Source organism: Bombus pascuorum, chromosome 7, assembly GCF_905332965.1.
Source record: "Bombus pascuorum chromosome 7, iyBomPasc1.1, whole genome shotgun sequence".
Classification (NCBI taxonomy): Eukaryota; Metazoa; Arthropoda; class Insecta; order Hymenoptera; family Apidae; genus Bombus; species Bombus pascuorum.
Genome location: NC_083494.1, coordinates 6,432,056 through 6,458,667, shown reverse-complemented (window position 1 = coordinate 6,458,667; position 26,612 = coordinate 6,432,056). Strand labels below are relative to the sequence as shown.

General features: G+C 43.6%; 2 protein-coding genes across 2 annotated transcripts; both read right to left on the bottom strand.

Annotated features, from left to right (window-relative positions):
• Positions 1-19,494: 19,494 nt before the first annotated feature.
• On the bottom strand, positions 19,495-23,268 carry LOC132909107 (uncharacterized). The gene has a single exon (XM_060963698.1). The coding sequence runs from the start codon at positions 23,266-23,268 to the stop codon at positions 19,495-19,497; it is 3,774 nt and encodes a 1,257-aa protein (XP_060819681.1).
• Positions 23,269-23,424: 156 nt separating this feature from the next.
• Positions 23,425-24,714, bottom strand: LOC132909106 (uncharacterized). Its single transcript, XM_060963696.1, has one exon. It carries the CDS (start codon positions 24,712-24,714, stop codon positions 23,425-23,427), a length of 1,290 nt encoding a protein of 429 aa, XP_060819679.1.
• Positions 24,715-26,612: the final 1,898 nt, after the last annotated feature.

Below are 26,612 nucleotides of genomic sequence, written 5' to 3'. Positions count from 1 at the left end.
GATTACAGATTGTCTTATTTTAAATTAATAATAAAACTATCAAATGCATAAATCATATGTATTTCCAACACACCTTCTTGATTTTATATTTATAATCTTATGAACATCTTTACACGTTATCTAGTCCTAGAATTTCTGAAGTTTTGAAATTTTATAACGATTTAATAAGCATGTCTGCAATTTGGTCATCAGTAGAGATTTCTTATAATCTTCTTCTTCTTTCTTATAATCAGAAATAGAGTGATAACTGATACTTATATGTTCAGAATGTTTAGAAAAATTTCCCCCCATTGTTAGCTATTGCTCTAATATTATCCTCACAGATATTTATAAGCCCTTTCACATTTACATTAAAAATTTCTTTAGTAGACAAAATCTGTGCTATTGACTAAAGCATAGTATTCAGTATCAGTTGAATCTCTGGAGATAGTCTTTTGTTTCTACGACCTCCATAAATCTGTATTTCCAAATACACAAACAAATATTCCTTTTGTGGATTTTTTGTCAACTATACCTGCTGCCCACGCTTCAATGTCAGTCAGTGTTTACATAAGCATCCATTTCTTCATTATAACTTGAATTATACCTTAATTTTATAGAGCTAGTGTAAGACAAATATTTAAGAACACGTAATGAATATTTGTAGTGTGTACTGCTTTAACTGTTCTGATGACTTAAATAATTTACTAGGAAGGATATATCCAGGTAAGTTTCATTTCCTACATACACATAATGAAGTTTCAATTGAATTTCTGTATAGGCTTCAGTTGTTTATCTATACTTTCTGTTTGGGTTCTAGTTTTAAATTTATTCCCATATGAGTATCATAATTTTTGAATTCTAACTGCATATTTTTCAGTACAGCCTTTTATGTAATTTTTCTGACTTAAAAGTATTTTCATTTCATCTTTATAATATCCCACTACAATTCCTAAACATTGATTTACTAGACATAAATCATTAACTTAACATTAACTTAATTTTTTTATAGTTTTTATATTAGTACTAGAAATCAATAGATCATCTACATATAAAATTATGGAAATCTTATTTCTATATATTTCTTCTATATAGAAATAATAATCACAGTTCCATCTTTTAAATTTTGAAATTTTGTAATTATTATATATACTATAGTTTATATATGAAGTCGTGAAAATGATAGCAGTCGTGCCAATCATGTGGACTTTCTCTGTAAGAAAACATACTTCGTTTGTTTTGATTTTGTAATTATCAGGAGGGCAAACGTATACCTTAGACTTAACTTTAAAAATGGCGTTCGAACATCCATTTGCTTGCAGATTGGATTGGCATGAATCATTAACTTTTCGAGTACATATTTAATGTAAGATAAATTTTGAGTGCTCCTTGAAACCTTTCCCGCGGTTTTACAAATTGTAATGACTCCTCCTATTTTGAGAATTTTCATTTTCCTTATTAGTTCTAAAAAAAAGTATTCGATTTTTTATCCTTATCAGTTTAGATGAAATTCCATCATTCTCTAACTGTAGCACACAGTTAATTTCTTTTTCATTGCTCTAACTATGTAACCAATTGCATACATAAGAGATTATTTCGGCGCTATATTTGCGATATGACCATTCGTTGGATCCTGCATAATCATGCTCAAAAGAAACAATGCTGAGAAAATTTTTCTATATTTTCTTTTTATACTTTTCTATGTTTATTTTTAAATGATTAATAGTGCGTTATCTGTTCTTACGAACATTATGTTCAATATTGTTGTTATTTCTATATTCAGAGGTAGGATTGATTTTATCTAGAACAATCTTCTAGTTACTATTTCTTGTAATTAGTGCATCCCCATATGGAGAGCGAGCACGATTTCACGTAGTCATTTTCACGCTATTTTCTCCGAAATAAGAAATCCAGAGATGTAAGACACGAATTCCATTTTTCCTTGGGAGGTAATCCTATTTTCAAAGAATTATCTAACCATCTCCGTTGTTATTGATGCCAAGCCGTGTGCATTAGTGTCCCATCCGGCTGTATATAGCGATACTTTTTGTTCTCTTGAATCAATGAAATAAATTGATGAATGATTTCTCATACATCGCTGTTGTGATCATTACCATAAAAAATGTAGCCCATTTAATATCCGTTTTGTGAAAGTCATGCGAAAGTGGTCCTGGGAATCTTCTCCTTGATGGTTAGTCTTATGAGGTTGTAGATCATATTTAACTCAGTTCCTCGGAGTGACTGTACTTCAGCTGTGCCAATGCTGCTCGTTTTCTCGCGACAAAACTGTCCATCGGTGTGGAAATATATTGTTTTGTGCCGAAAAACTTCATGTAAGTCTGGTAGGCTTCGTTCCTTGGTACGAATGCGGTTCGAAGACGCCTTGTTTCACTCGTCGACTTCCTTCTTGGCGCCTTGCCACCAGATTGTGATTTCTCCTTACAGTAGGAGCTGCAAGCCTCGTAGGGAGTTCTCTCCGCTAATATTTCCGATATCTTCGTATACTGCTACGCTATTGATAAATTCTTCCACAGTGACGCGAATTTTCTTTTGTATTGCGCAAAGCTCCCTTGCTGATTCCGGTTTTCGGATTGAAATCTGGAGAGTTGCTCTTCCGTCATCTGGATAGCTATAACTCTTCTCGGGCTGATCCGTGTAGGTGCGGTTGGTTCCCGCGGTTTAGCTCTCATACTCTCTTTCGTATTGGCGGATTTCGCGGGTCTTTAGTTGGGCGCCAGTTATGTAACGTTATCACGGTAGTTCGTGGAAAGAATGGAGAAAGGGTTGCCAGCGTGGGACGCTCGGTTTACGTTTGAAAAATATAAGAAGTCGTCGACTTCTACTTTCCTGTTTATAATAAAATGAACTGAAACATGTGTAATATTTGTTAGATATAGAAAAAGACACAAAATGTTCTGTATTTACATAAACATTATGTATTTATGCACTTAGTTTGCTAAAGTCAAGTAATATTTATCCTATTATAATATAGGTATAAATACTACATAGAGAATTACGTTTTACGGTGATATAGTTTTATTACGCAGTTCCTACTACGTTGGAAAATAATTCCCGGAAATGTAGGTAATTAATAAAATTATTTATTTTCCACAACTATTTTCTATTTTTGCAAGTCGGTGGATTCTTTTCAAAGAAGGTCTTGAGGTAATTGTCAACAGCTTCTATGGAACCAAAATTCTTACGATTCAAATTATTCTGCAGAGACTAGGATGAGGTCGATAAGATAATCATTTTTTATATGAGGATTCTGTTCCATTGTTTGAGTTCATTGTTGAGTGTAGAAGAGGTTTGTACTATGATACCATTATTGGACGCCTCTGCATCGTAAGCAGCCCGGACAGACGGTAGCGATTGTAATTTTGCAGACTTAATCGGTTCACTATCTTCTTGACTCATGTCTGATATTTCCGTCAATCGACTGTAGCGAATAATCTCAGAAATCCCGAGCTCGTCTGTCTACGGAATACTAATTATATTCGCACATGATAAGAGATTAGGATGTGTGTCCTCTCTCAGAGGATAAAGATCAGGTTTCGACTAGGTCATCCTATTCGATAATTGGCAACCAATGCAAACGCGCTCGCTACCGTGGATGTACAATTGTTGGTAGAATTTGTAGTAGTAGTACGATAATTTTTGCGAATTTGTTGAAAACTATAGTCGTTCGATACTTTCATGTATAGGAAAAAGTTGCTCAAATCGTTAAGTTTTGCAGGGTACTAAGAAATCATTAAAATCTTTTACACTTTTCTTAAAAATTTCTACAGTTTTATCTATATATATATATACTTTTTTTTGGCAAACGCCAAATGGGTTTACATATTTTTCTCACTTATTACGGCTTTTTTCTTTCTCTACTGTCTTAAAATTCATTTTTTTAAGAGTCCCTCATAACTGTCCAATGACTGCAACGTACTGTTACGTTTTCTATTAATTTTCTTGCTTATTATAGCGGAGCACTTTTTACACATTTCACGAGCTGAAAATTCGTTACGAAAATTATCGTATTTCATAATAGATTACATTGTGACGAAGCTTTCAACTTTGATACATTGTCGCTAACGATTTACTTAAAATTGTCGTTAATGTCCTTCTTACAATGTATGCTTGATAAATATAAACAAGCTTGATCTTTATAGGTATAGTTTTAAAATTTGCTGGCCTTGATAAGGACCCATAATTTGATCTACATCTATACTGAATGCTGAAGATGTTCTCCCCATTTGTTTAAACAAATCCTTTAATTTTCTGATAATAAACAAATCTTGTAATTGTCTAGATGTACTAATAGTAACGAAACACGAATATTAAGTGATTGCCACCTTTAGCCTTTTTCACATGATCGTATATTCGTCGGAGACTACAAACGACTCCACGTCCGCTTCCAGTGTGTGTGAAACAATGTGTACGATACCATTGATAGATTGCTTGCTATTCTGTAATTAATTAAATATTAAATATATTAAATATATATAATATATAATAATAGTAATATATTAAAATAGCGCTCGCTTTGTAGTGTCTTCGGTATGGCAACACAGACTTTAATCACGACGACCGAAATTGCACTTTTCGATATCCTAAACGAAAAAGCAAGTTGTCTGAAGGTCGCGCCGGTTGCTAAGTACCCAGAATAGAAAAGGACGTCTTTCTTTCAGAGGAAGAAGCGACGGCGAAACGATGTAATTCACAAGACCAATTCCATGGGGAAATAAAGAATGCTTGGGTGCCCGGTTATGGATAGGGGAAGGTGGATATATTACTTTTTGATAGACATCATGATATCAGTAAGAATGGGAGACAATTTCGCTGTATTCAACGTAGTCTTGAAGAGAATTTTACGACTCAATAGTAATTGATTCGACTGATGAAGTTTGCATGCGGTAGAATAAATCGTCACGTCTCTCCGTCTCGTTTCTCTCCCCTGGGATCATTGGAATTCATTGTAGTATACAAATACTTTCCGTTCCCGATTTTCTAAGGAATCGATAGGGAGCGGTAAGCTACGGCGCTTTCAAATTTCCAGAAACGATTATTGTAAATGAGGATAGGAAAACTTTCCAAAGATGTGAATTGGACGAAGTCATTGTCGTCACTCGAGTCGTAAGTTTCATTTGCTCAGAAAGTTAATAACTGCAAACGAAATAAAAATTTTATCAATTTTAATAATCAATTTTAAAAATTTTATTGTAAAGCGCGTCTCCTTTATGATTGTGTATTCGATTGTTCCATGTTTCGTGTTTGACGTTCAAATTATTCGGTTTATGCAGCTCAAGTTTCTGGGAGGCTATTTTGAATTCATTCATGAATTCTTTCTTGCAACTGTTAGTTGCATACACTGCTATCGATTATAACTTGTTATCATTCTGTATTTTGATTTACACAATGCTGATTTCGAATGTTGTTGCTTTGATTCCGCGTAGCTAGACGGTTTCGCGTTTAATAATATTTTTTATCTGTATTCAAATCCTCTCAGTTTATTTAGCACTCGGCTCGCCGGTCCATATATAAACTTGTAACATTTAAAACTAATCTAGTATCTCGCGGTTAATTTGGGCCCACAAAGAAAGACCATATGTGGGTTATATTTATCTAAACATTTTTACAATGTTTGCTGCACTAGGTTTTTCCTACGATGTTATATTGTTCTCTATTATTTTTACCCGCCAGTTAAAATCCTATATCGAGTATTTCCGCTGTAATGTTGAATTTGTTCGAGTTTGATTCTATACGTTTGTTTAGTCGCGACATTTGAATGGATATCGTTGATTCTATTATTTTCTTTTACCTGCTCTATTATGGAGTTTTGTATAGTTTACTCTACGGAAGTGTTATGATTATTACTATCGTTTATTTAATTTCGGTTTCATCAAGCTGAAAATGGATTTAGTCTGCAACTCCTTTCATTTGTCCTTTCTTAATTATCATACTTGCCTTACTATCATATCCTAGCTAACCAACTGCCGGGAGTTGATATTGATACTTCTATTGATACTTCTATCCTGTTTTTGCCGTTTATTACAGCACTGAACGAGATACCTGGTCTTATAAAGTGCGGACACTCTCTTCGGTTGTGTGACCTCTTGTGACTGATGTAATTTACATTGCAGTTGAATGTAACATGCTTTATTATCAGACAACAGATGCAGGAGCGGTGTTTTTCGGATCTATATCTTTAAAAAAAATTATAGATTTTAATTTTCTTAAGGCGATTTTCTAATTGAACGTCTCTTTACATTTATAAAATCTATACATTCTATTTGTTTGGAGAGTAATGCTCCTAGTTCTTCTTGGACTTCAATGAAGTTTTCGATATTTTTTAATGCATTGCAATATTCTTAGATGATAGACCACTCGTGACTGTTTATTGTGTCAGGCATTCGCTGTTTCTGTGAAACTGTATTCAAGGCTCGTCACATGCCAGTAAGCGATATATTACATGGCGCTAAGAATTCCATCACCAATTAACAATTACCATCACCAATCAGTTCATATCACCAATTAATTTTAGAGGCGTGCGATGAGGATAATATAGTATGCGCCTTCAATTTTTTTCGGTGGATATAGACCGATGGAAAAATCGAACAATTGCTCTGCGTTTCTTTAAAATTTCCATTAACCTTGCTGAATGATTTGCCACACATTTTATTGCCAACTAAAAATAATTTGTTACATTCGGATGTGAAATGTCCATATTATTTATTTCGATACGTAATTGTTTCGTATCGTTTGTTCACTTGCAAATGTGAGCGAAAGAGGCAATAGGTTTGCGTTATAAGATAACGGTGTTGCCTTCATTCTTCGAATCAGTCTCTATACCGTTGAAATAAGCGCCCCAGATATGGTCGATTTACCATCACTTGTATTTTCGAACGGCGTATACGAAGTTTTCTCGAATGCTTTAGCACTGTCTTATTTTGCAGAGAGATTTTTAACATAAATGTTTGACATCCTTTCGTGCTTTAAACTTCTGCTAGCCTTAAATCTTTATTGCATTCCATTTGTTTTATTGAGATGCAAAACTTTTTCTCATAATGGCGCCGCAAATTGGCGTGCCCATGACACGCTGTTATGTAGACCATCGAAAAAATGCACTATCCAATTCAGAATTCCTTCTTCCATTTTCCATATTTATCACGTTTAAAAATCGAAAAACACAAAGGAATTCCCGCATACGTAACCCGTTCCCACGCTGATTAATTTCCTGCAATCAATGCAAACTCGTACTCCTTAGGCCTTCTTTGATTGGAATGGCGTAACCCAAGCGGATTCGTTCTCTTTGATAACATTCGCTTTTAATATTTTCTGCGACTCCTGCATTATGTTGGTGATGCATTGGCGGATGTCGTGCCGTATGTATCACATACAGGTTGTTCGAAACCATTAAGGTAGGTGAGTTCGTCCACATGTCGCACTTCGTGAGATCGAACATCAGAATCAATAGTTGATCGCCCCATGTGTGGATCATGCATATACATACGTCGGTGTCCACGCATGCGAACGCTCAAATCCGCGAGTATTCGTTCCAAGTGATCCATCGTTGGTCAATTTTGTTTGAACCAATCATTTCTTGTTTTTACGTCTGCTTCAGCCATTCTCTGCAACTCCTATCGCAGAAGCATGATGGATAATGGTCGATGAGGATAATATAGTATCTGGTGCGCTTTTAATTTTTTTTTTCGGTAGATATAGACCGATGGAAAAATCAAACAATCGCTCTGCGTTCCTTTAAAATCTCCATTAACCTTGCCGAATGATTTGCGGTACATTTTAGTGCTAACTGAAAATTACTTGTTACATTCGGATGTGAAATGTCCATATTATTTATTTCGATATGTAATTGTTTCCTATCGTTTGTTCACTTGCAGGTGTGAGCGAAACAGGCAATAGGTTTCCACGTATCAGATAACGGCGTTGCCTTCTTACTATGTTTGCATTGATTATAAATTGGGTACACGTTAAAGTTAGTGTTATTGAAACCCCATTCATTAAAGTTGTAGAATTGTAATTCTTAAAATACCTGTAATTCTTAATGTTAAACATACCGTTTAAATAGCGGACTGTTACCGATATGATATATGTAAGTAATTCTGTATGCCATATCCATCTATCCATGATGAAAGCCCATGTGTTCATGTCAAATCAAAAACATTAAAAAGATGTTCGTAAATCCTCTATATAAGCGTTTCTAAAGGTTCCTTTTTCAAATGATACAGAAGATAGTGGTAGATATCGTAAACGATATTACGTTGAAGTAAGAATGGTGAAGTATCTCAGGAGGGATTAATGTTATCACAGAAATGTTTTTACAAAAGTTATTTCGCATTAGTGGGAACATTATGAGATATGGATGAAACGATATGTAGTGGATGATGGGATTCATCCTAAGAACGTTATTATGTTACGTATAAAGAAACGTAGAACATACGAATTTATTTATCTCTAGTACTATTATAAACGGGACAAACTCCCATTAGTGTACAAACGCTATATATCTGTATGCAAGCAGTTGAAAGATTTATAGTAAAAATACATAAAATTACACTGGCAGGAACATTTTAATTTTTAATTTTTAGAAATAGAAAATATCACGTGCGTAATGATTTAAATATGCATAGAACATATTCGCTTTAATACAGATATGATTTAGAAGGTAAGAGTTACCTAATATAGAAGAATAACAAATTGGATGTAAGGCACGCGTAAATCTCAGCGACCTCGAAGTTCGTTTAATAAAAATGTATCTTTGATGGAAGTTGCCAACAACTCACAAAGTCATTCATCAACTGGAATACGAACATCAGGTCAGCATTTAAGGGTCAGTAATTCTCCATGACTCAAGAGATCGCATGTTAATTTTTTTCATGATGGGGAATAATCGTGATCTGCTATGACCATTTCCGGACTCAGATTCAATGCTGCAAGTTTGAAGAAGATATGCTGGACTCTCTCGATTGACTGTTCATACGTGATCGGATGACGAAATGGAATGACAAATGTATATTCTAGACAAGGTCATGCGAAAAATCAATATAGCATTTTGATAGATTGCAAGCTTTTAAAGTTCACTGTACAACGCTTCACAAGCCCGATTCTTTTAGAGGTCTCGCCAACTACACGCTGTCCGTGAAGTAGGAAATTTAACAGTGCTGTAGCGGACACCCAAATTGTTCAATTTCGAAGGCTGGGAAATGACAGTGTCACCAAGTAATATTTGTCTAAAGTGAGCGATGTACCGTTTGTTCCGCACAAATTATCAAAGATGTCAAGGTTCAGTTGAGGCGAAACGCAAGTCATGAAATGATGTACAAGGGATTAAGAAGTGAACCCTGAAAAGATACTTGAGTAACGACCGACGTGAAGAACCTGTTTATGGTCGCTAAAGTAACTTGTCAACCAAGAAAGCGATTGATTACAAGAACCCAGTGCAACAATTTTGAACTCATAATATTGTGTAGTACTGTGTGAAAAGTCTTTTTAAAAAAGCTGTACACTCTGTCCACTTGGTTATTCTCTAGACTGGTTGAGACAAAATTACGGTAAATAGAGAGATTAGTTACTGTAGATAAGGCTGGCGTAAAGCCACGTTGCTCGTTACAGATCAGAGACGTGACATGAAGTTTAGCAATGTCAACAACTACGCTTTCGAATAACTTTGGCATTACATCGATGATGCAGACCGGTTTACAGTTCACCGCATCGCCAGATTTATATGTAGAAGTAATTGTATTAGTCTTCCAAGTATTCAGAAGAATTCCTGTCGTCAACGAGTTGTTAAATATGCTGCAAAGCACGCGGAATAATACGAAGCTACGTTTAAAAACAATTGGGAGAATTCCATGGAGATCCGATCCATGTCGGACCACAAAAGTATAGATGTTGCCGTATGCTGACTGCATCCCAGAATAGAGATGGTCACGGATTCACTTGATGTGAAACTAAGAGGATTAAAGACGCCGAATAGAAATATATGTAATATAAATAAACATAAATATGCAGCCAACTGAATACAGATCATCAACCTCAATTGTCGGTAAATTTATAGTATAAATGCGGTATTAGCATACAGATAGCATGAAGGTAGTAGTGAAGGTAGCATGAAGATGTTGGTGAAAAATATACCGCCACCACAACGGTAAACATTGAACAAACATTGAATCCTGACGAACTGGTGTTCAATGTGTGAGATATTAAAACTAACACATGAGCTGCAAAATTGACGTTTTACGCCAATAAGGATAGCACTGCCTCTAGAGAAGTTAGGCCAGATCTGTCACAAGAATAAACATTGTAACCGAAGAAATCCAACTCTGCGAAAGAGATATCTGAATGTAATCAAATCTCTAGAGAGAAAAAAAAAGAAATGATAATGTTGTAGTCTTGTTGCAATTATACTATCCCGCGCTGCAGATCATGTAATCTGTAATCATGTAATCTTACTTACAGATATTGGTGCGAAGGCTCCTAATATTCTGCTAATACACTAATGGTGAGATTAATCGCTTTTGGACTTCGAGTGATACAATTCTTGGCACGCCACGAATGCATAGAATAGTTTTCATAGCGTCATTCATCGCACTCAACTTGGATCTTAAATTATTTTAAAGTTACACGCTGTTTGTCCGTCTGTGACACTTGGTCGGCTCCTTCGAATTTGCGTTTGTTCTTCGATATTAACAAAGGAAGATCTGAAGATCTGAACGTAACGCAGACTTTTTAAGGTATGCCACTGGAGTTCTTTCAGCCGAATAACATTCCATTAAAAAAAGACTTTCTTGATTTTGAAGCCTTTACAATTGAAGTCTCCACTACTTTAGCAACACGAAAATTATTTATACGTCATAATGTCCACCTTCGTATTAGAAATAACTTTTGTAACAATGATTTCTTAACTTCAATCCCTCGTAAACTATTCAATGGCTCTTATATTTTACGCAGCATGCTGACTTTCTATTTTTATATCTTTCATAACATCTTCTTCAATTGCAGGCATCTAAAATTTATAAATTCGTAACAGCCCATTATTTAAACGATAATTATACGATAAAGCCTTTTGTTACGGCGCGCAAGACGGTCCGTGCGACGTCCCTTTGTCGCTGACGTTTTTTTTTTTTTTTTTTTTTTTTTTGGACGTGGAGAAATCCTCATGGACACTCGCCGTTGCATCGCACCGGTCGAGTAGTGTCGGACTCTTACCGACTAAAAACTCCACGGTGGCCAGCCTTACGTTTTGGAGGGGAGCCCCGGGTTCTCTCGCGAATTTCTACCAGGGGCACGCCTCGTCGTGTTCTCCCCTTTTTTATCAGGAGGGAGGCGTCCATATTTGTGTTGGTCCGCTAGGAGGGGACCACATCCCTTGTGTTCCGTTTTCCTAGTCTTGTCGCTCGGGCTGGGGCGGCGGCGGTGCCACCCCCCCCCCCCCCTGTTGCGCCTGGGCATCCTTTGTCGCTCCACTCTTACTGGGTCGCGTTTCCTTTTCCTTTCTCTCTCCGCCCGCTCTTTTGCTAGCATCACTTGCTCGCAGAAGGAGCGGACGGCGGTGTATTCCTGGTGCCCTCTCAACATGGCCTTCACGATCGCTTCTGGGGCTACGTTCTCGCCGATGTCGAGTTGCAGGACGCGGCGCTGGTCTGCCCATGCCGGGCATCGCTCCCACGTGTGTTGTACCGTATCCTCCTCTTCCTCGCATTGGTGACATATGGAGGTCACCTCCCGCCGGATCCGTAGTAGGTACTCACCGAACACTCCGTGACCTGTGAGCATCTGTGTCATACGGAATGTCAGCGGTACCCCGCCTTGTTCTCTCCATGCTTCCCAGTTGGGGAGCACGGCGCGAACAGCCCGGTGTTGCCGTGTAGTGTCTTCCTCGACCAGTTGAGAGCGCCATCGCTCCCATGTCTCCCGTTTGGCTTCTTCCCGTGTACTCGACGGTGGTCTGTTGTCGGGTGGTGGCGTCGTTGCGCGCCCGTCCAGGCGTGAGATCTTCCTTTTGTCGTATACCCTTCGAAGTGCGAGGGCTTGCAGCTCGAAGGGGGGGGGGGGGACGCGGCCAGCACGGTCGCCGTCGCGTATGATACCGTCCTGTAGCTTCTTGCTGTGCGGATGGCGGTCGTCCTTTGTAGCCTCTTTAGTAGTAGCCGGCTGCGCATCATGTCTTCGGCCCACACTGGGGCTCCGTAGAGTACTCGGGATTTTACGACTCCCTCGTACAGTCGGCGAACGCCCACTCCCGCTCCACCCACGTTCGGCAGTAGGCCGCATAGGGCGTTGGCCGCGGCAGTTACCCTTGGGACCAGTTGTTCAATGTGCGGCTCGAAGGTCCACTAGCTGTCGATGATGAGACCCAGGTACCTCATCTGGTGTCCCACCGGCACTTCCTCTCCGTTGATATTGATGGACAGTCCGGTTGGTGGTGGTCCTCTTCGTCGCCGGTTGAAGAACCCCAGGGCTTCCGATTTGGTTGGTGACACGCTCAGTCCGAGTCTCCTGATAGCGTTCACCGCGCACGCCACCGCGTCCTCTGTGTGTCTGACGGTTTCGTGCCACCATCGGCCCCCTGCCAGTATCAGGGTGTCGTCTGCGTAACACACTAGACCCGCACCCGGGGGCATAGGACATCGAAGTACACGGTCGTAAGCGGTGTTCCAGAGGATTGGGCCTAGTACTGACCCCTGCGGTACACCGCACTCGACCGGTTTCCTCGTTTCCCCATCTTTGGTGTTGTATATGATCCACCTGTCGCAGAGGTATGCCCTAATAACCCTTACGAGGTACTCCGGTATTTCGTAGTGGTTCAGGGCTTCTAAGATCTTTGCCCATGGGATGGAGTTGAAGGCGTTAGTTATGTCTAGTGAGACCGCTATCGCCACTCCTTCCTGGGAGACCATATCCTCCACCTTAGAGCGTACCCGTCTCACCGCGTCCACTGTCGAGCGTCCTCGGCGGAACCCGTACTGGCTGTCGTGCCACCCAGGCTCTCGTCGCTCCATATGAGCCTCTAGACGTGCTGCAATTATCCTTTCCAGGAGCTTGCCCACCTCGTCTAGCAGACATATCGGCCTGTATGCGGACGGCGAATCTAGCGGACGACCCTCCTTTCGTAGCAGGACCAGTCTCGCTGTTCGCCATGCCCGTGGGTACATGCCGTCCTTCAGGCATCTATCAAATAGATGTCGCAGGCGGGGAGCCATCATATTTACCGTCTCTGCCCATACTCGGCCTGGGATTCCGTCCGGGCCTGGTGCCACGTCGCGGGCTGCTGTCCTCTTCGTCGCTTCTAATAGCTCTTCCTCGGTAACATGCAGCTCCTCACTCCACTCCGTTGTCGTCGTTGCCACTTCACCGTTATCGTTGGGTGTGGTGGAGGGGAGGGACGTTTCTGGCTGCCCTGCACTGTCGTCTTGTCTGGGGAACAAGGTCCCAACGACCTTGTCCAGTAGCATCGGGTCCATGTTTGTTGTTATCGGAGGAGCCGAAGTACGCAGTTTGTGCGTCACTACTTTATACGGCCGCCCCCATGGGTCAGACTCGACCGCGTCCACGAGTTCCGTCCAGGACCGCGCTTTGGCCATCTTGATCTTCCGTTGGAGGGTACGTCTTGCCTCCCTGTATTTCTCGTATGTGTGGGAGATCTCTTCCTCGTCGCGGGTTTGTCTGCGACGCTGTGCCTGTGCGAATCTTCTGCGGGCTCTGTTGCAGCTCTCTCGCAACTCCGCGATCTCTGGTGTCCACCAGTAGACTCCTTTGTTTAAATGTTCACTGCTCGGGTTGGAGCGCGGCATCGAGGCGTTGCACGCCGCGTTCATGTATTTACGGAGGTCTTCCGCTTCCTCGTCGATACTACTGGTTGCGCTCGTGCATTGGGCGTCCCAGCTCCAGGCCGAGACGATGGCTGCCGCCTGTAGCATCTGTTTGTTCCTCTCCTTCAGGCGCCATCTGGGTGGCGTTGGGCCGGGGTGGTTCGTTCCTCTTCGAGGGCTGTTGGTGTCCCCCCTGTCGATGGCCAGTTCCATCCTTATGTAGAGGTGATCGGACAGAGTCTCGACCCCCTCGGCGACTCTCCAGTTGAGAATCTTCCGGTGTAATTCGGGGGTGGCCCATGTGAGATCCACCACGGAGGCTCCCCTCCACGCCACGCAGGTCTTTGCTGAGCCCCTGTTTGCCAGAAGGAGCCCATGACCCGCGGCCCATTCGGTCAGCCATCTTCCTCAGGTGTTCGTCATGCGGTTTCCCCATTGTGTTGAGTGGGCGTTGAAATCCCCGAGGACGAGCACTTGGCGGGGAAGGTGTCACGTAAAATAATAATGAATTTAAGGAGAAAAGAAACTTTTATTTTTCTCTTTTGTTTACAATACACTTCCGAGCTCTAGACGTGACCGTTCAAGACTATCTGACTGCTCTACTGCTCTTACTGAGGAAAACTCGGTGTGGGTGTTCCCTTTGGAATTCAAAACGCGGATTCGTTGTCCACACTTTTTGGTGGAAAAGTGAGGGTAATGATCCGCGATGCCCATTGGTAAATGAATTAGGTAGTAAAGACAAGGAGAGCTAGATATGGCTCGTGGGCATCCTTGTTCGTGGAAAAACTCTTATCTTGCCAGACACCCGCTTTCTCCGTATTAGGTAAGAGCGTGCAACAAACATAAACCGAAAATATTTACGTGAAGGAAACTGAAACTGAACAGATTCGGTTTATGTTTGTCTTCCTAGGCCTGTTGCGAGTTAATAGAACAATAGATAGGTCTTGGCGTCCGGACTACGTGGAATTTTACAAGGACCGTCACATCTGGCGTACCACATGGCAAAAAGGAAAGTTGGTACGTGACATTCCCCCCTCCTTAGATTGAACTTGGTCCCTCAAGTTTTCTTCAGGAGGCCCTTTGTAAAATCGCACTCGATGTGATTTGAAATTGCAGCTGATTCCTCTTCTCTTTGGGGGTGGCATGTATTGGTTGAGGTACAGGTGTTGGGTGTTGGTGGAACTGTTAACTAAGATTTCATTTCGGCGAAAAGAAAAGGTTAGATTGATACATAAATAGTTATTCTGGCAAAGAGAAGTGTCGACCTGGAAAGTAGGGTTTTAAACGATTCCCATGTATTTTTTTTTCTTGAATTAAATAGTATGGAGTACATACTTTATCAATCGTGTACGGTCCCAACCATTCCACATCGAGTTTGTGTCTTTTATGGTCGTTGTGTATTAATACGGAGTCTCCTTCTTTGAATACTGATTGCGGCTTTATGATTTTTCGTTTCTGATCGCGCTGATATCGCTGTTTGCTTTTGATTAATGTTTTACGCGCGTGTTGGAGTCTGGAGTCCCATTCCTTTTTACGGAACGTGACTTCGTCTGCGTATGTGCGTTGGGGATTCTTGGATATTGTGGAAGGGAGATTGGCTTGGTGTCCGAATGTGAGTTCGAATGGCGTGTAACCAGTGGAATCATGTATCATGGTATTGTATGCGAGGCATACAAAATTAAGCTGATCGTCCCATTCTTCATCTGAATTTCGCTGTATAGATTTCAACATGTCCGTTACTACTGCGTGTGTTCGCTCTAAAGATCCGTTACTCTGTGGGTGGAAGGATGTCGTTTTGATGTGTTTAATTTTAAACGCGTCTTCGTACTGTTGCATTAAACTAGATATAAAATTCTGTCCGCGGTCGGTTAGTATTTTCTTTGGAGCGGAAAAGATATAAATGTAGTGGTTCAAGAGTGCGTTCCAAATTGTCTCCGTTTGTTGAGTCTTTAGTGGCACGAGTATTAAATATTTTGTCTGTTCGTCATGTATGGATAAAATGTACTGATTGCCGTTCTTTGTCTTTTTCAATGGCCCTAGTAAATCCATAGCAATTTTATCGTTCGGTTCGAAGGGTGTGTCAGTGATACAGGGTTCTTCGCGCGGTCTGATGCGCGTGGTTTTAGATATTTGGCAGGTGTCGCATGATTCTACGTGTTGTTGTACGCGTTTCATCAAATCTGGTACTCGGTGCCGTTCACGAATGCGGTTGTATGTTTTTTGTATGCCGGGGTGTCCTACTAAGTCGTGATTTTCCTTCAATAGTTCCTCTATTTCCTCGTCGCGGTATGTTTTAATTGGTTCCCACGCGAAATTTAATTCTCTCACGGTGTCGTTCAGGAATAATAGAATTTGTTTGATCGCGTTCTTTTCTGTTTCTGTGGAACTGTCGTCGCCTATACCTATCTTTTCGTTTGCATGGATAATCTCGTTTAACTTGTTCAACCATTTAGTTTCGTCGTAATTCCCTAGCTCTGTCTTGAATAATTGATAGAAAGATTTATGGTTCGGAGGCATTTTGAGAATTTTGGGTAACGCGTCGGTAGATTTTTTCCAATCGTGATATTTTTTTTCGAGTTCTATGTTCAAATTTCTGTTTCGTCTAGTTAAAACATGTATCCTAGATAGTGCGTCGGCTGCGGTATTATCTTTTCCTTTAGTGTACTCTATATCGTATTCGTATTCCTCTAGTTTTAGTCTCCACCTCATCAGGCGTGACGAGGGGTCTTTGCAATTTTGTAGCCATTTTAGCGCTTGGTGATCGGTTCGAATAAGGAATTTCCGGCCTAACAGATATTGTCGGAGGCGTTTCACGGCCCATACGATTGCCAAGAGTTCTTTTTCGGTTGTGGAATAATTCTGTTCGGGTGGGTTCAAAGTTCGTGAGATGTAACAACAGGGGTGTCCGTCTTGTGATAAGATCGCACCTAAACCTTCGTTACTAGCGTCAGTCGTTACTATGAATTGTTTTGTAAAATCTGGGAATTTTAACACGGGTGATGAGCAGAGTTTGTCTTTTAGTGTTTGGAATGCTTCTTGGGTTTTATCTGTCCAATGAAATGGTGCGTCCTTTTTCGTAAGTTCGGTCAATGGTTTCGCGATTTTGGAAAAATTTTTGATGAACTTGCGGTAATAACCCGCTAGTCCTAAGAAACTTTTGATGTCTGTGGGATTGCGTGGCTGTTTGAAATTACTAACGGCTTCTAATTTCTTGGGATTTGGTTTTACACCTTCGGCGGTTACCAAATGCCCGAGATATTCCAGTTCGGATTTAAGGAATTCGCATTTATCAGGCTGTATCTTGAGTCCGACTTCGCGTAAACGTTGCAATACTATCGCGAGATTGTTATTGTGTTCCTCGATTGACTGTCCGAATATTATGATATCATCCAAGTAAACAAAGCAATGTTTATTTACGAGTCCTCTTAAAGCGGTGTCCATCATCCGTTGGAATGTGGCAGGTGCGTTTTTTAAACCAAATGGCATCCTATTGTAATGGTAATGTCCTTGTGGCGTTGAGAATGCCGTGTATTTTTTAGAGTCTGTGTCCATTGGGATTTGGTGGAATCCAGAGGATAGATCGAGGGCCGAGAAGAATTTTGCGTTGCCTAGTTGGGATAGTATGTCGTCTATGTCGGGTAATGGGTATGCGTCTTGGTCAGTTAGTTCGTTTATTTTCCTAAAGTCTATTACAATTCGCCATTTCTGTTTCCCTGAGGCGTCTGCCTTTTTTGGTACTACCCAGACTGGTGAATTGTAAGGGGAGTCAGATGGTTCTATTATGTTCTTTCGTAGCATTTCGTCCGTTTGTCGTTCGATTTCCTCTTTGTGGCATTCGGGTGGTTGGTAAGATTTTGTGTTAATAACTTTATTTTCTTTTAGCGTTATTCTGTGTTTAGCAAGGTTAGTGCACGGTAAAAGTTCGGTTTCTAGGTTAAATACGTCGAGGTAAAACAGCAATATCTTTTCGATTGGTTCACGGAGAGTTTTCTCTATATGCGAGAGTCTGACTAGATCTTTAAATGTGGAGACTTGACCGTATGTATTTGAATTTTCAATGAGATTAGTTATTCTGGCTGGGCACTTACCACCATTGATAAAGCATATCCTCGTCAGTTTTCCTTCCAGATAGACCATTTTTGACAATGCTTGTTTAGGGGGTGTTGCGACCGTTCGCGGAGAGACGCGGTCGCGAGGAAACGCGTCAGCGAGAGTCGTAAATTCTCGCTACGATTCGGTTAATCGACGCCGCGAAATGGTCGCTCCCCGCGTTTCGTTTAGGATAACCGGGATGATTCAATGAGTGCAACTTATTCTACTGTTGTAGAATAAATATATATATTTATATCAGAATAACACTTACAGTTTATATAAAATATCGGTTTAAATGGTGTCGGAGGTTACCACTAGAATGTTCGAGTTGGATCTTATACAATGTGATTAATTTGGACGCGACCGTACAGAGAGTTTTCGACTGCGATTGATCGGTTAGAATGTTAGATTGCGACTTTACGATGCTTCTCAGTGAGTTTGCTGGACTGAGCGATAATTGTAGACGTAGTGACTGATTTGAGGACGAAGACGAACTGACTTGATCGTGACGATGCTGTGTCGGAGGTGAGCTAAGGAAGGGTGTGTCTAACGCACGGAATCATCTGATTTGTTGATGACAGTTTTTGGTTGGAGAAGTGAGGGTAATAGAAATTGTTTCTATTGGTTAGTAAGACTATCGATGGACTAGGAAAGGTATTAGCCACCCTCGATGGAAAGTTGGGAGTAGGAGGCATCGCACGTGTGAACACTTAGCGTCCACGTGTTTTCCAGACGTTAACCAGAAACCTTAGAAAACGCTTTCGTGGAAAAGCCCTTGTTTGCGATGAAAGACTTTCGCCAGAGTTTTCTGAGATTTATAGTCAGGCTGCGAGTGTTTTCAAGAGTATGCGATAAGGATGTGCGGGCATCTGGCTGCCATCCGTCCGCGATGTGAGGTCCGGCTCAGGTAGAGAGTCGGCCGACGTAACATCCTCCCCCCGTTGAGAGGGTACCGATCAAAATGATGTGATTGATTTGATGAGGTGGATCTCGCATTATACCGCGTTGCTGCTGATTAGGTCGGAGTCATCTGGTGTTGATCTGCTCGGTAGTGGTGCCATCCGCATGATGCCAGTTGAAAACAGTTGGATGGGGTATCCCTGTCCAAGAGCGATGACTCTGGATTTTGTGGCGGTTGCGATCCTTTTGCTCGTTGACATAAAGTGGTTTGCAGTGGTTGATTCCGAGGCTGATGAATGGATGCTGTTCCATTCGGAGAGTCCAGATTATATCTGGAAAAATAACAGAGTTATGATAATTAGACAAGTATGTTGTTTATGTCCTGTTCGGGAGTCGTTGGAGTCTCGACCGTCGTGATCCTTGTGGTTGTACGGAAACTTGCGGTTGTGATTATTGACCCAGGAAGTGTCCTTGGATGATCGTGGACCGTCTCGGTCCTGGAATGTAGTGGACCAGCTTGATCCAAGAGGTAGCGTTGAACGGAATTCCAGTGTTGCTTGATGCTGGTTCGTCTGACACGATGCGGGGTTCGGTAGTTGATTGGGAGGCTGGGCTCCCCCCGATGAGCCGCCCGACTCGAGTTCTCCCAGTGATGTTCCTTGGTAGATAATGAACGTTGGGTGTCGCGGCGTTGGTTGGGATCCTAATGCCCCCTCGTCTCAACTGCTGATTGTCCGGATTCCTCGAAGTCAGGCTGGATTGGCAGTGGGACAAGTCTTTTGATGCCTCGATCCAAGATGTTTTTCGCCGTTTGAATCGTAGCCGTTCGGATGACACCATCGTCGCCTGGATGGACCTTGATAACTCGTCCCAGAGGCCACTGCATAGAGGGCACATTGTCCTCTCTGAGGATGACGATTGCGCCTTCCTGGATGTTGTGCCCACCCTTGTTCCATTTGCTGCGGTTGCTCAATTCGTTTAAATATTCCTTATGCCAGCGATTCCAAAAATGTTGCCTGATCTGCTGAAGATGTTGCCATCTGGAGAGCCGATTGGAAGGGACGTCTCTGAAATCTCGCTCCCGTAAACTCATTAGTGAATCGCCGATGAGGAAATGGCCGGGAGTGAGGACTAGGAGATCGTTCGGATCGGAGGATATCGGAGTTAACGGTCGTGAGTTGAGGATTGCCTCAATCTCAATAATGAGGGTGTTGAATTGTTCGAAGGTGAGTAACTCGTTGCCGATTACGCGTTTGAGATGACGTTTAAATGACTTTACCGCTGCTTCCCAGAGTCCGCCGAAGTGCGGGGTATGAGGGGGAATAAAATGCCATTCAATGTGCTTATCTGACAGAAATGAGGCCACCTTGGAATTATGATCGTCCGATCGTAGGAGTTCGTGAAGCTCACGTAATTCGTTGTTCGCGCCAACAAAGTTTGTGCCGTTGTCGGAATGGATGGTAGAGCAAAACCCGCGTCGAGCGATGAACCTTCGGAGTGTGGCGATGAAGGCCTCGCTACTGAGATCGCCGACGAGTTCGATATGCACCGCCTTAACCGCTAAGCATACAAAGATGGCAACATATGCCTTGACCTGGCGGCGGTTGCGATCTCTCCTTTCCTTGATATGGAATGGTCCGCAGTAGTCGACGCCGACGTTCGTGAATGGGCGTGACTCGGTCACTCTCGCCTCAGGTAAATCACCCATAATGTAATCCACCGGCGGTGGATGAGCGCGGCAGCAACGGACGCAGCTCTTGATCGTATGCCAAACTTGACTTCGACCGTCGATGGGCCAGTATCTTCGTCGTACGGCGTACAGCGTAGCTTGTGTTCCTGCGTGCATGTGGACGTTGTGTGCATGATCGATAATGCGTGCTGTAACATATGACTTAGGCAAGATTATAGGATGTTTTTGAGGAAAAGGTATCAGTGAATGACTAAGTCGGCCGCCTACGCGTAATATGCCTTCCTTATCTATGAACGGGTTGAGTCGCGTGAGCTTTCCCTTTATTGTTGCGTCTCGATCCTTCTGGAGCGCACGTATTTCTGCGGAAAAATAGATGCCTTGCAATAGTTTGATGATCTTGTTGTGGGCTGTATTTAATTCAGTTGCCGTGATGGGTGTAGTCGGGTTATGTTTATGTTTCCAACGGAGACAGCGAGCGATGATCCTGATCAACTTAGGCCAAGATGAATACCTTTCTAGAAATCCATGATCGGCGGGGGTTGCGGACATACAGGTTGCTCGTTTTTGTTCCGGTAATTCCGTTTGTGGTGGCAGTGTACATGTCGGCCAGTGTTCTTCAGACAGTTGGAGCCATTCAGGACCGTGTTGCCAAATAGTCGGGCGTAGAAATTCCTCAGGCGTTTGTCCTCGCGAGATTAGATCCGCGGGATTGTCGTTGGTCGGAACATGGCGCCAATCGTGCGAACTAGTTCTAGTCTGGATTTCGGAGATTCGGTTGGCAACAAATGTTTTCAGTGTGTGAGGAGACGTGCTTATCCAATGGAGGACGATGGTGGAGTCGGTCCAGTAGACGGCTCGAGACACATTGCGCGATAGAGCCTGTTGTATGGTAGACATCAGGGACGTAAGAAGAAGGGCTCCGCACAATTCAAGCCGAGGAATGGTTTGGGACTTGAGCGGAGCTACCCTTGATTTTGCAGCTAAAAGCTGGACCTGCACGTGGCCGTCAGGATTAACGGTTCGTAGATAAACGCAAGCTCCGTATGCTTTCTCGCTTGCATCGCAGAAACCATGCATTTCGATTTCTTTTGCGGATCCGATTATTGCCTTGCGTTGGAACGAGATATTGTTCAGGAGCGCTAATTGGGAATAATAGCGGCTCCATTCGGAATGGAAATCTGCGGGAAGTGATTCATCCCAATCGACCTTCAGTGCCCAGACTCTCTGTAGTAATATTTTTGCTCGAACAATTACTGGCGCGAGCAGTCCTAAAGGATCATAAATCCTAGCGATTACGGAGCTGATCGATCGTTTGGTAACGTGAGGAATATTGGCCATGGCGGCGACCGAGTAAAGGATTGAATCATCGGAGGACCTCCAAAAAACTCCAAGTGTCTTTAATGGTTGGGACTCACCCAATTGTAGGTTTTGGTTTATGTCGTGGTCCGATAGTCCGTTGAGTAGTTCGCGGTTGTTGGATGCCCATTTTCTGATTTTCAGGCCGGCCAGTTGGAGAAGTTCGGTGAGTTCTGTTCTGATTGACAACGCCTCGCTCATCGTGTCAGCCCCGGTAAGGGCGTCGTCGACGTAGAAATCCCGCTGCAAGACTGACGAAGCTCGCGGAAATCGATGTCCTTCATCGTCTGCCAATTGTTTGAGACATCGGATAGCTAGGTAGGGTGCGGCCGACAGGCCGAACGTGATGGTGTTGAGTTGATAAGTTTCGATTTCACCGTTCGAATTGCGCCACAAAATTTTCTGATACTTACGATCTTCCGGGCGTACGAGAAATTGTCGATACATCTTCTCGATATCACCCGTGAGAACATACTGATGAGAGCGGAATCTCAAGAGAATATCGAACAAGTCCTCTTGTAACTTCGGTCCTGTGTGAAGGGTGTCGTTCAAAGAAACTCCGGTGGTGCTCGGTGCGGATCCGTCGAACACGACGCGGAGCTTTGTAGATGTGCTCGAGTCCTTGATTACGCCGTGATGTGGCAGATAGTGTTCATCGGCTGATTGGTGATGTGATGCGATTGTCGTCATGTGCCCTAATTCCACGTATTCCTGAATTACTGCCCGATATGCTGCTTCGAATTTCCGATCTCGTTGGAATTGGCGCTGAAGAGAGGCGAGTCGTTTCATCGCCATTGTTTTAGTTGATCCGAGTGAGGAAAGTTTGTCGTTAAACGGGAGTGCGACGATGTATCGCCCTTCGCTGGTGCGTTGGACGTGCGCTTGAAAGTGTTCCTCGCATCGTCGATCCGCTTCTGACACGTGTTTTGTTTGTGGTCCCTCGTTGAGTTCCCAAAAGCGAGTAAGATCCGTTTCAAGATCTACTGTGAAGGTGTGAAATGCCCTGGCCGTTGACGGGAAGACCGGGCTCCCCCCGATGACCCACCCGAAGTGTGTTTTTTGTAAACGGAGGTCGGGGCCTGTTGGCGGATTAAGGTTGATTTGGCCGACACATAGAGATGCAATGGTGGGCCCTGAGCTCAGCAAAATATCGATTGGGGATGGTACATGGAATGTTGGATCGGCAAGATGGATATTCTGGGGTATTGGGATTGTTGATCGGTCTATGGGTTGATCCGGAATGGATGTCGAAATTGTTGGTACGATGAGAAATGTTAAGGTGCGTTGGTAGGTTCCGTTAGTGGATGTGATCGTGGCTGTAATAAAACGATTTGACGTCGTTGATAGAACATCGAGGGCTTTGATTGAGATGGAACACTTCTGTTGCGGAAGTCCTAAAGAGTTTGCAAGACGTTCGGTAATGAAATTCATACTGGCACCGGTATCTAACAATGCTCGGCAGCGAACTGGTTGAGCTCTATCGTTTAATATGTTGATGCGTGCAGATATTAACAGGTCGTTGGGTAGCGTGGTGACCAAGTCTATGAGCAGTGATTCGGTTTTCCGAGTCGCGTCGGTCTGTGGTTGTCATTGTGTGATTTGTTGTTGGATATCGGATACTGGACTAGGGTACGATTGATTCGGTGATGTACTAGTTGGGTGTTTCAAAGGACTTCTGCTTTTGCCTGGGGGTGTCGTTGCGGGCTCTCCGTTGCTGGAATTGGTTCGATCCGTAGTTTGAGCATCGGATCTATGAAGAAGGGTGTGATGACGTTGTCCGCAAATGCGACAGGACCCGGCGGAACACTGTGGGAGTGTATGTCCTGTCGTCAGACAGTTAGTGCATGCCGATATTTCTTCGGCTGCCCTGATGCGCTCTTCGATGGTTTTCGTTCTAAAGGTTCTACAAGTCCAGATCTTGTGCGGTCCGCTACACATTGGACAAATTGATGACGATCGTGATGTGACAAACGCCTGCCCGCGTGGCTGGCGCGTCGTCCTTGAGGGTTCGATGATTAGACACCGATCGTTCAAGAAATTGAGGAATTCCGTGAATGTGGGGAACGGTGTGTGTTGTGTTTTATCCTTCCAGATGAGATCGGTCTCCCGGTCTAATCTAAAGGTGCATAGATACAATAGCACGGAGTCTGCCGTCAAATGTCCGAGCGATTCTAATGCCTTGTAATGCGATTCTAGTTTGGTCGCGTAGGATTGCAAGTCTAGGTGTGCTGTGCGCGATGCGAGGCCTGTGTTGAATATCTCTTGCAGGTGTCTCTGCACGATCTTCTCTGGCCTGTTATACCTTTTCTCTAGTATTGCCCACGCGGCGGAATAATTGGTTGCTACGTTATTCAAAGATGATATGGTGAGCGCCGCTGCGCCCGTTAAGCAGGATCGAAGATATGTCAAACGTTTGCAGTCGTCGATTCGCGGGTTGTCGTGAACCGTGTAACGAAATTGATCCGCGAAACCTGGCCAGTCCTCGTAAGCACCCGAAAACGTGGGTAACTGAATTTTTGGCAACTCGACGGGTTCCGGCGAGGAAATGTTCGAAGTCGGACCTCGGATCGTCGGCTCTGATTGTTTCGTTGCGGTGTCAATGATGGCCGACGCGTCCCCGAAGATAGTATAGAATGTCCGTTGTAAATTCACGCGATCCTGCTGTGTCGGGCCTTCTTCCCTATCGTCTAGGTCACACTGATTCTTTTTGAATGATGCGAATTCTATCTCTAACTCTTTCAAACTACGTTGGATGGTGTGGATAGGGGCCCCTTCCTCATAACTGTCGAGTATTGCGCGAACTGCCTCTAATTCTTTTCTGAACCCCTCTCGTTTTAGTATCAACTGTTTTGTGCGCTCTTCCAGATTGGGCGCCATTGCTGATTTCGATACTTTGATTGGGCTTACCTTAGAGTTGCGGTATGAGACCGAAGTTGTTCCGGCGGCAAGATATCGCTTGTCACTATGCAGCACACGCAGGGAGGGCGTGAGCCTATGGGGGCTGGCAAACCCACGTTCCCGCAGCCAGGGGGACCGTCGGAACAAGCGTTCCGCTTACGTGAGTCCCTATGTACTCCGCAAGGATGATCGCCGGGAGTATGCGTGCGCTTAAGTGCGGCCATACTCTCTCTACGCGGTCATGGGTAGTAGCGCACCCACGATCCTGACGCGAATGAGGGAACCGCCGGGATAAATCCCTGGGCACAAAAGTGTCGCAGGTCCCCGCTTGCGAGCGTCCCTTCTTGGTCTGTTGAGAGCCCTGTTAGCAGGTCGCAGGTGCCAGCAGTGACGTGGCCGTACATCCACACGGTGGTCCCACCAGTGACATAGACTGGTACCACGGGCAGGATGAGTATTAGCCCGGAGGGAGTAGCGACCCCTCTGCTCGTCCGAAACTGGGTATGGACTCGTGGTGGCGTGGTTCATAGCCGAATGCTGGTTAGGCGGCCGGTCCCCCGGGTGCGAGCCTCCCCACTCGTACTCCGGAAACGGTTACGCCGGCGGGTGAGCAGCGTACCAACTGCTCCGGAACCGTCCCGGGAGACGGTAGGGCCTAAGGGAAGGTGGCCCCGTTTTACCTTAGACGAGCGAAAGCCCCTGCCAGGCCTAGCTAATAAAGGAAGCAAGTGCATTGGGTGCCTTGTGCGTCGGTCGGGCGTGATCCCGACCCCGATTGGTCCTGTCCGGGGACCCGGGCCCTGTATGAGTTTCCACTCTAGGTAAGGGTACCCGTAAAAGATACAAGGAGATTACCTGTCACTATGCAGCGGACTGTGGTTGATGTGCGCTTCGCGAGGAAGGTGATCCTTCCCGAAGGTGACACAATGGTAGAGAAGTCGAAATGGTTGTACTTGCGATGTTGCTGATTGTCCCGCTGCGGCGGGAGGTTGCGTGGTTGCGTTCTTCGAACAATGGGTTATACCTCTACGAAAGTGATGCGCCTGACCTCGCTGGAGTGGTAACGCTTCCGCCAATTATGATGGATTCACGTGGCACTGTATGGTCACTGATAAGTCCACCTTTTCACTGATACGTGATCCGGCTCGAAGGACCAAATGTTGCGACCGTTCGCGGAGAGACGCGGTCGCGAGGAAACGCGTCAGCGAGAGTCGTAAATTCTCGCTACGATTCGGTTAATCGACGCCGCGAAATGGTCGCTCCCCGCGTTTCGTTTAGGATAACCGGGATGATTCAATGAGTGCAACTTATTCTACTGTTGTAGAATAAATATATATATTTATATTAGAATAACACTTACAGTTTATATAAAATATCGGTTTAAATGGTGTCGGAGGTTACCACTAGAATGTTCGAGTTGGATCTTATACAATGTGATTAATTTGGACGCGACCGTACAGAGAGTTTTCGACTGCGACTGATCGGTTAGAATGTTAGATTGCGACTTTACGATGCTTCTCAGTGAGTTTGCTGGACTGAGCGATAATTGTAGACGTAGTGACTGATTTGAGGACGAAGACGAACTGACTTGATCGTGACGATGCTGTGTCGGAGGTGAGCTAAGGAAGGGTGTGTCTAACGCACGGAATCATCTGATTTGTTGATGACAGTTTTTGGTTGGAGAAGTGAGGGTAATAGAAATTGTTTCTATTGGTTAGTAAGACTATCGATGGACTAGGAAGGGTATTAGCCACCCTCGATGGAAAGTTGGGAGTAGGAGGCATCGCACGTGTGAACACTTAGCGTCCACGTGTTTTCCAGACGTTAACCAGAAACCTTAGAAAACGCTTTCGTGGAAAAGCCCTTGTTTGCGATGA

Excerpts from the sequence above, each read along its gene's own strand:
- LOC132909106 (XM_060963696.1), bottom strand. The coding sequence starts at position 24,714 with ATGGCGCCCAATCTGGAAGAGCGCACAAAACAGTTGATACTAAAACGA.
- LOC132909107 (XM_060963698.1), bottom strand. The coding sequence starts at position 23,268 with ATGAATTTCATTACCGAACGTCTTGCAAACTCTTTAGGACTTCCGCAA.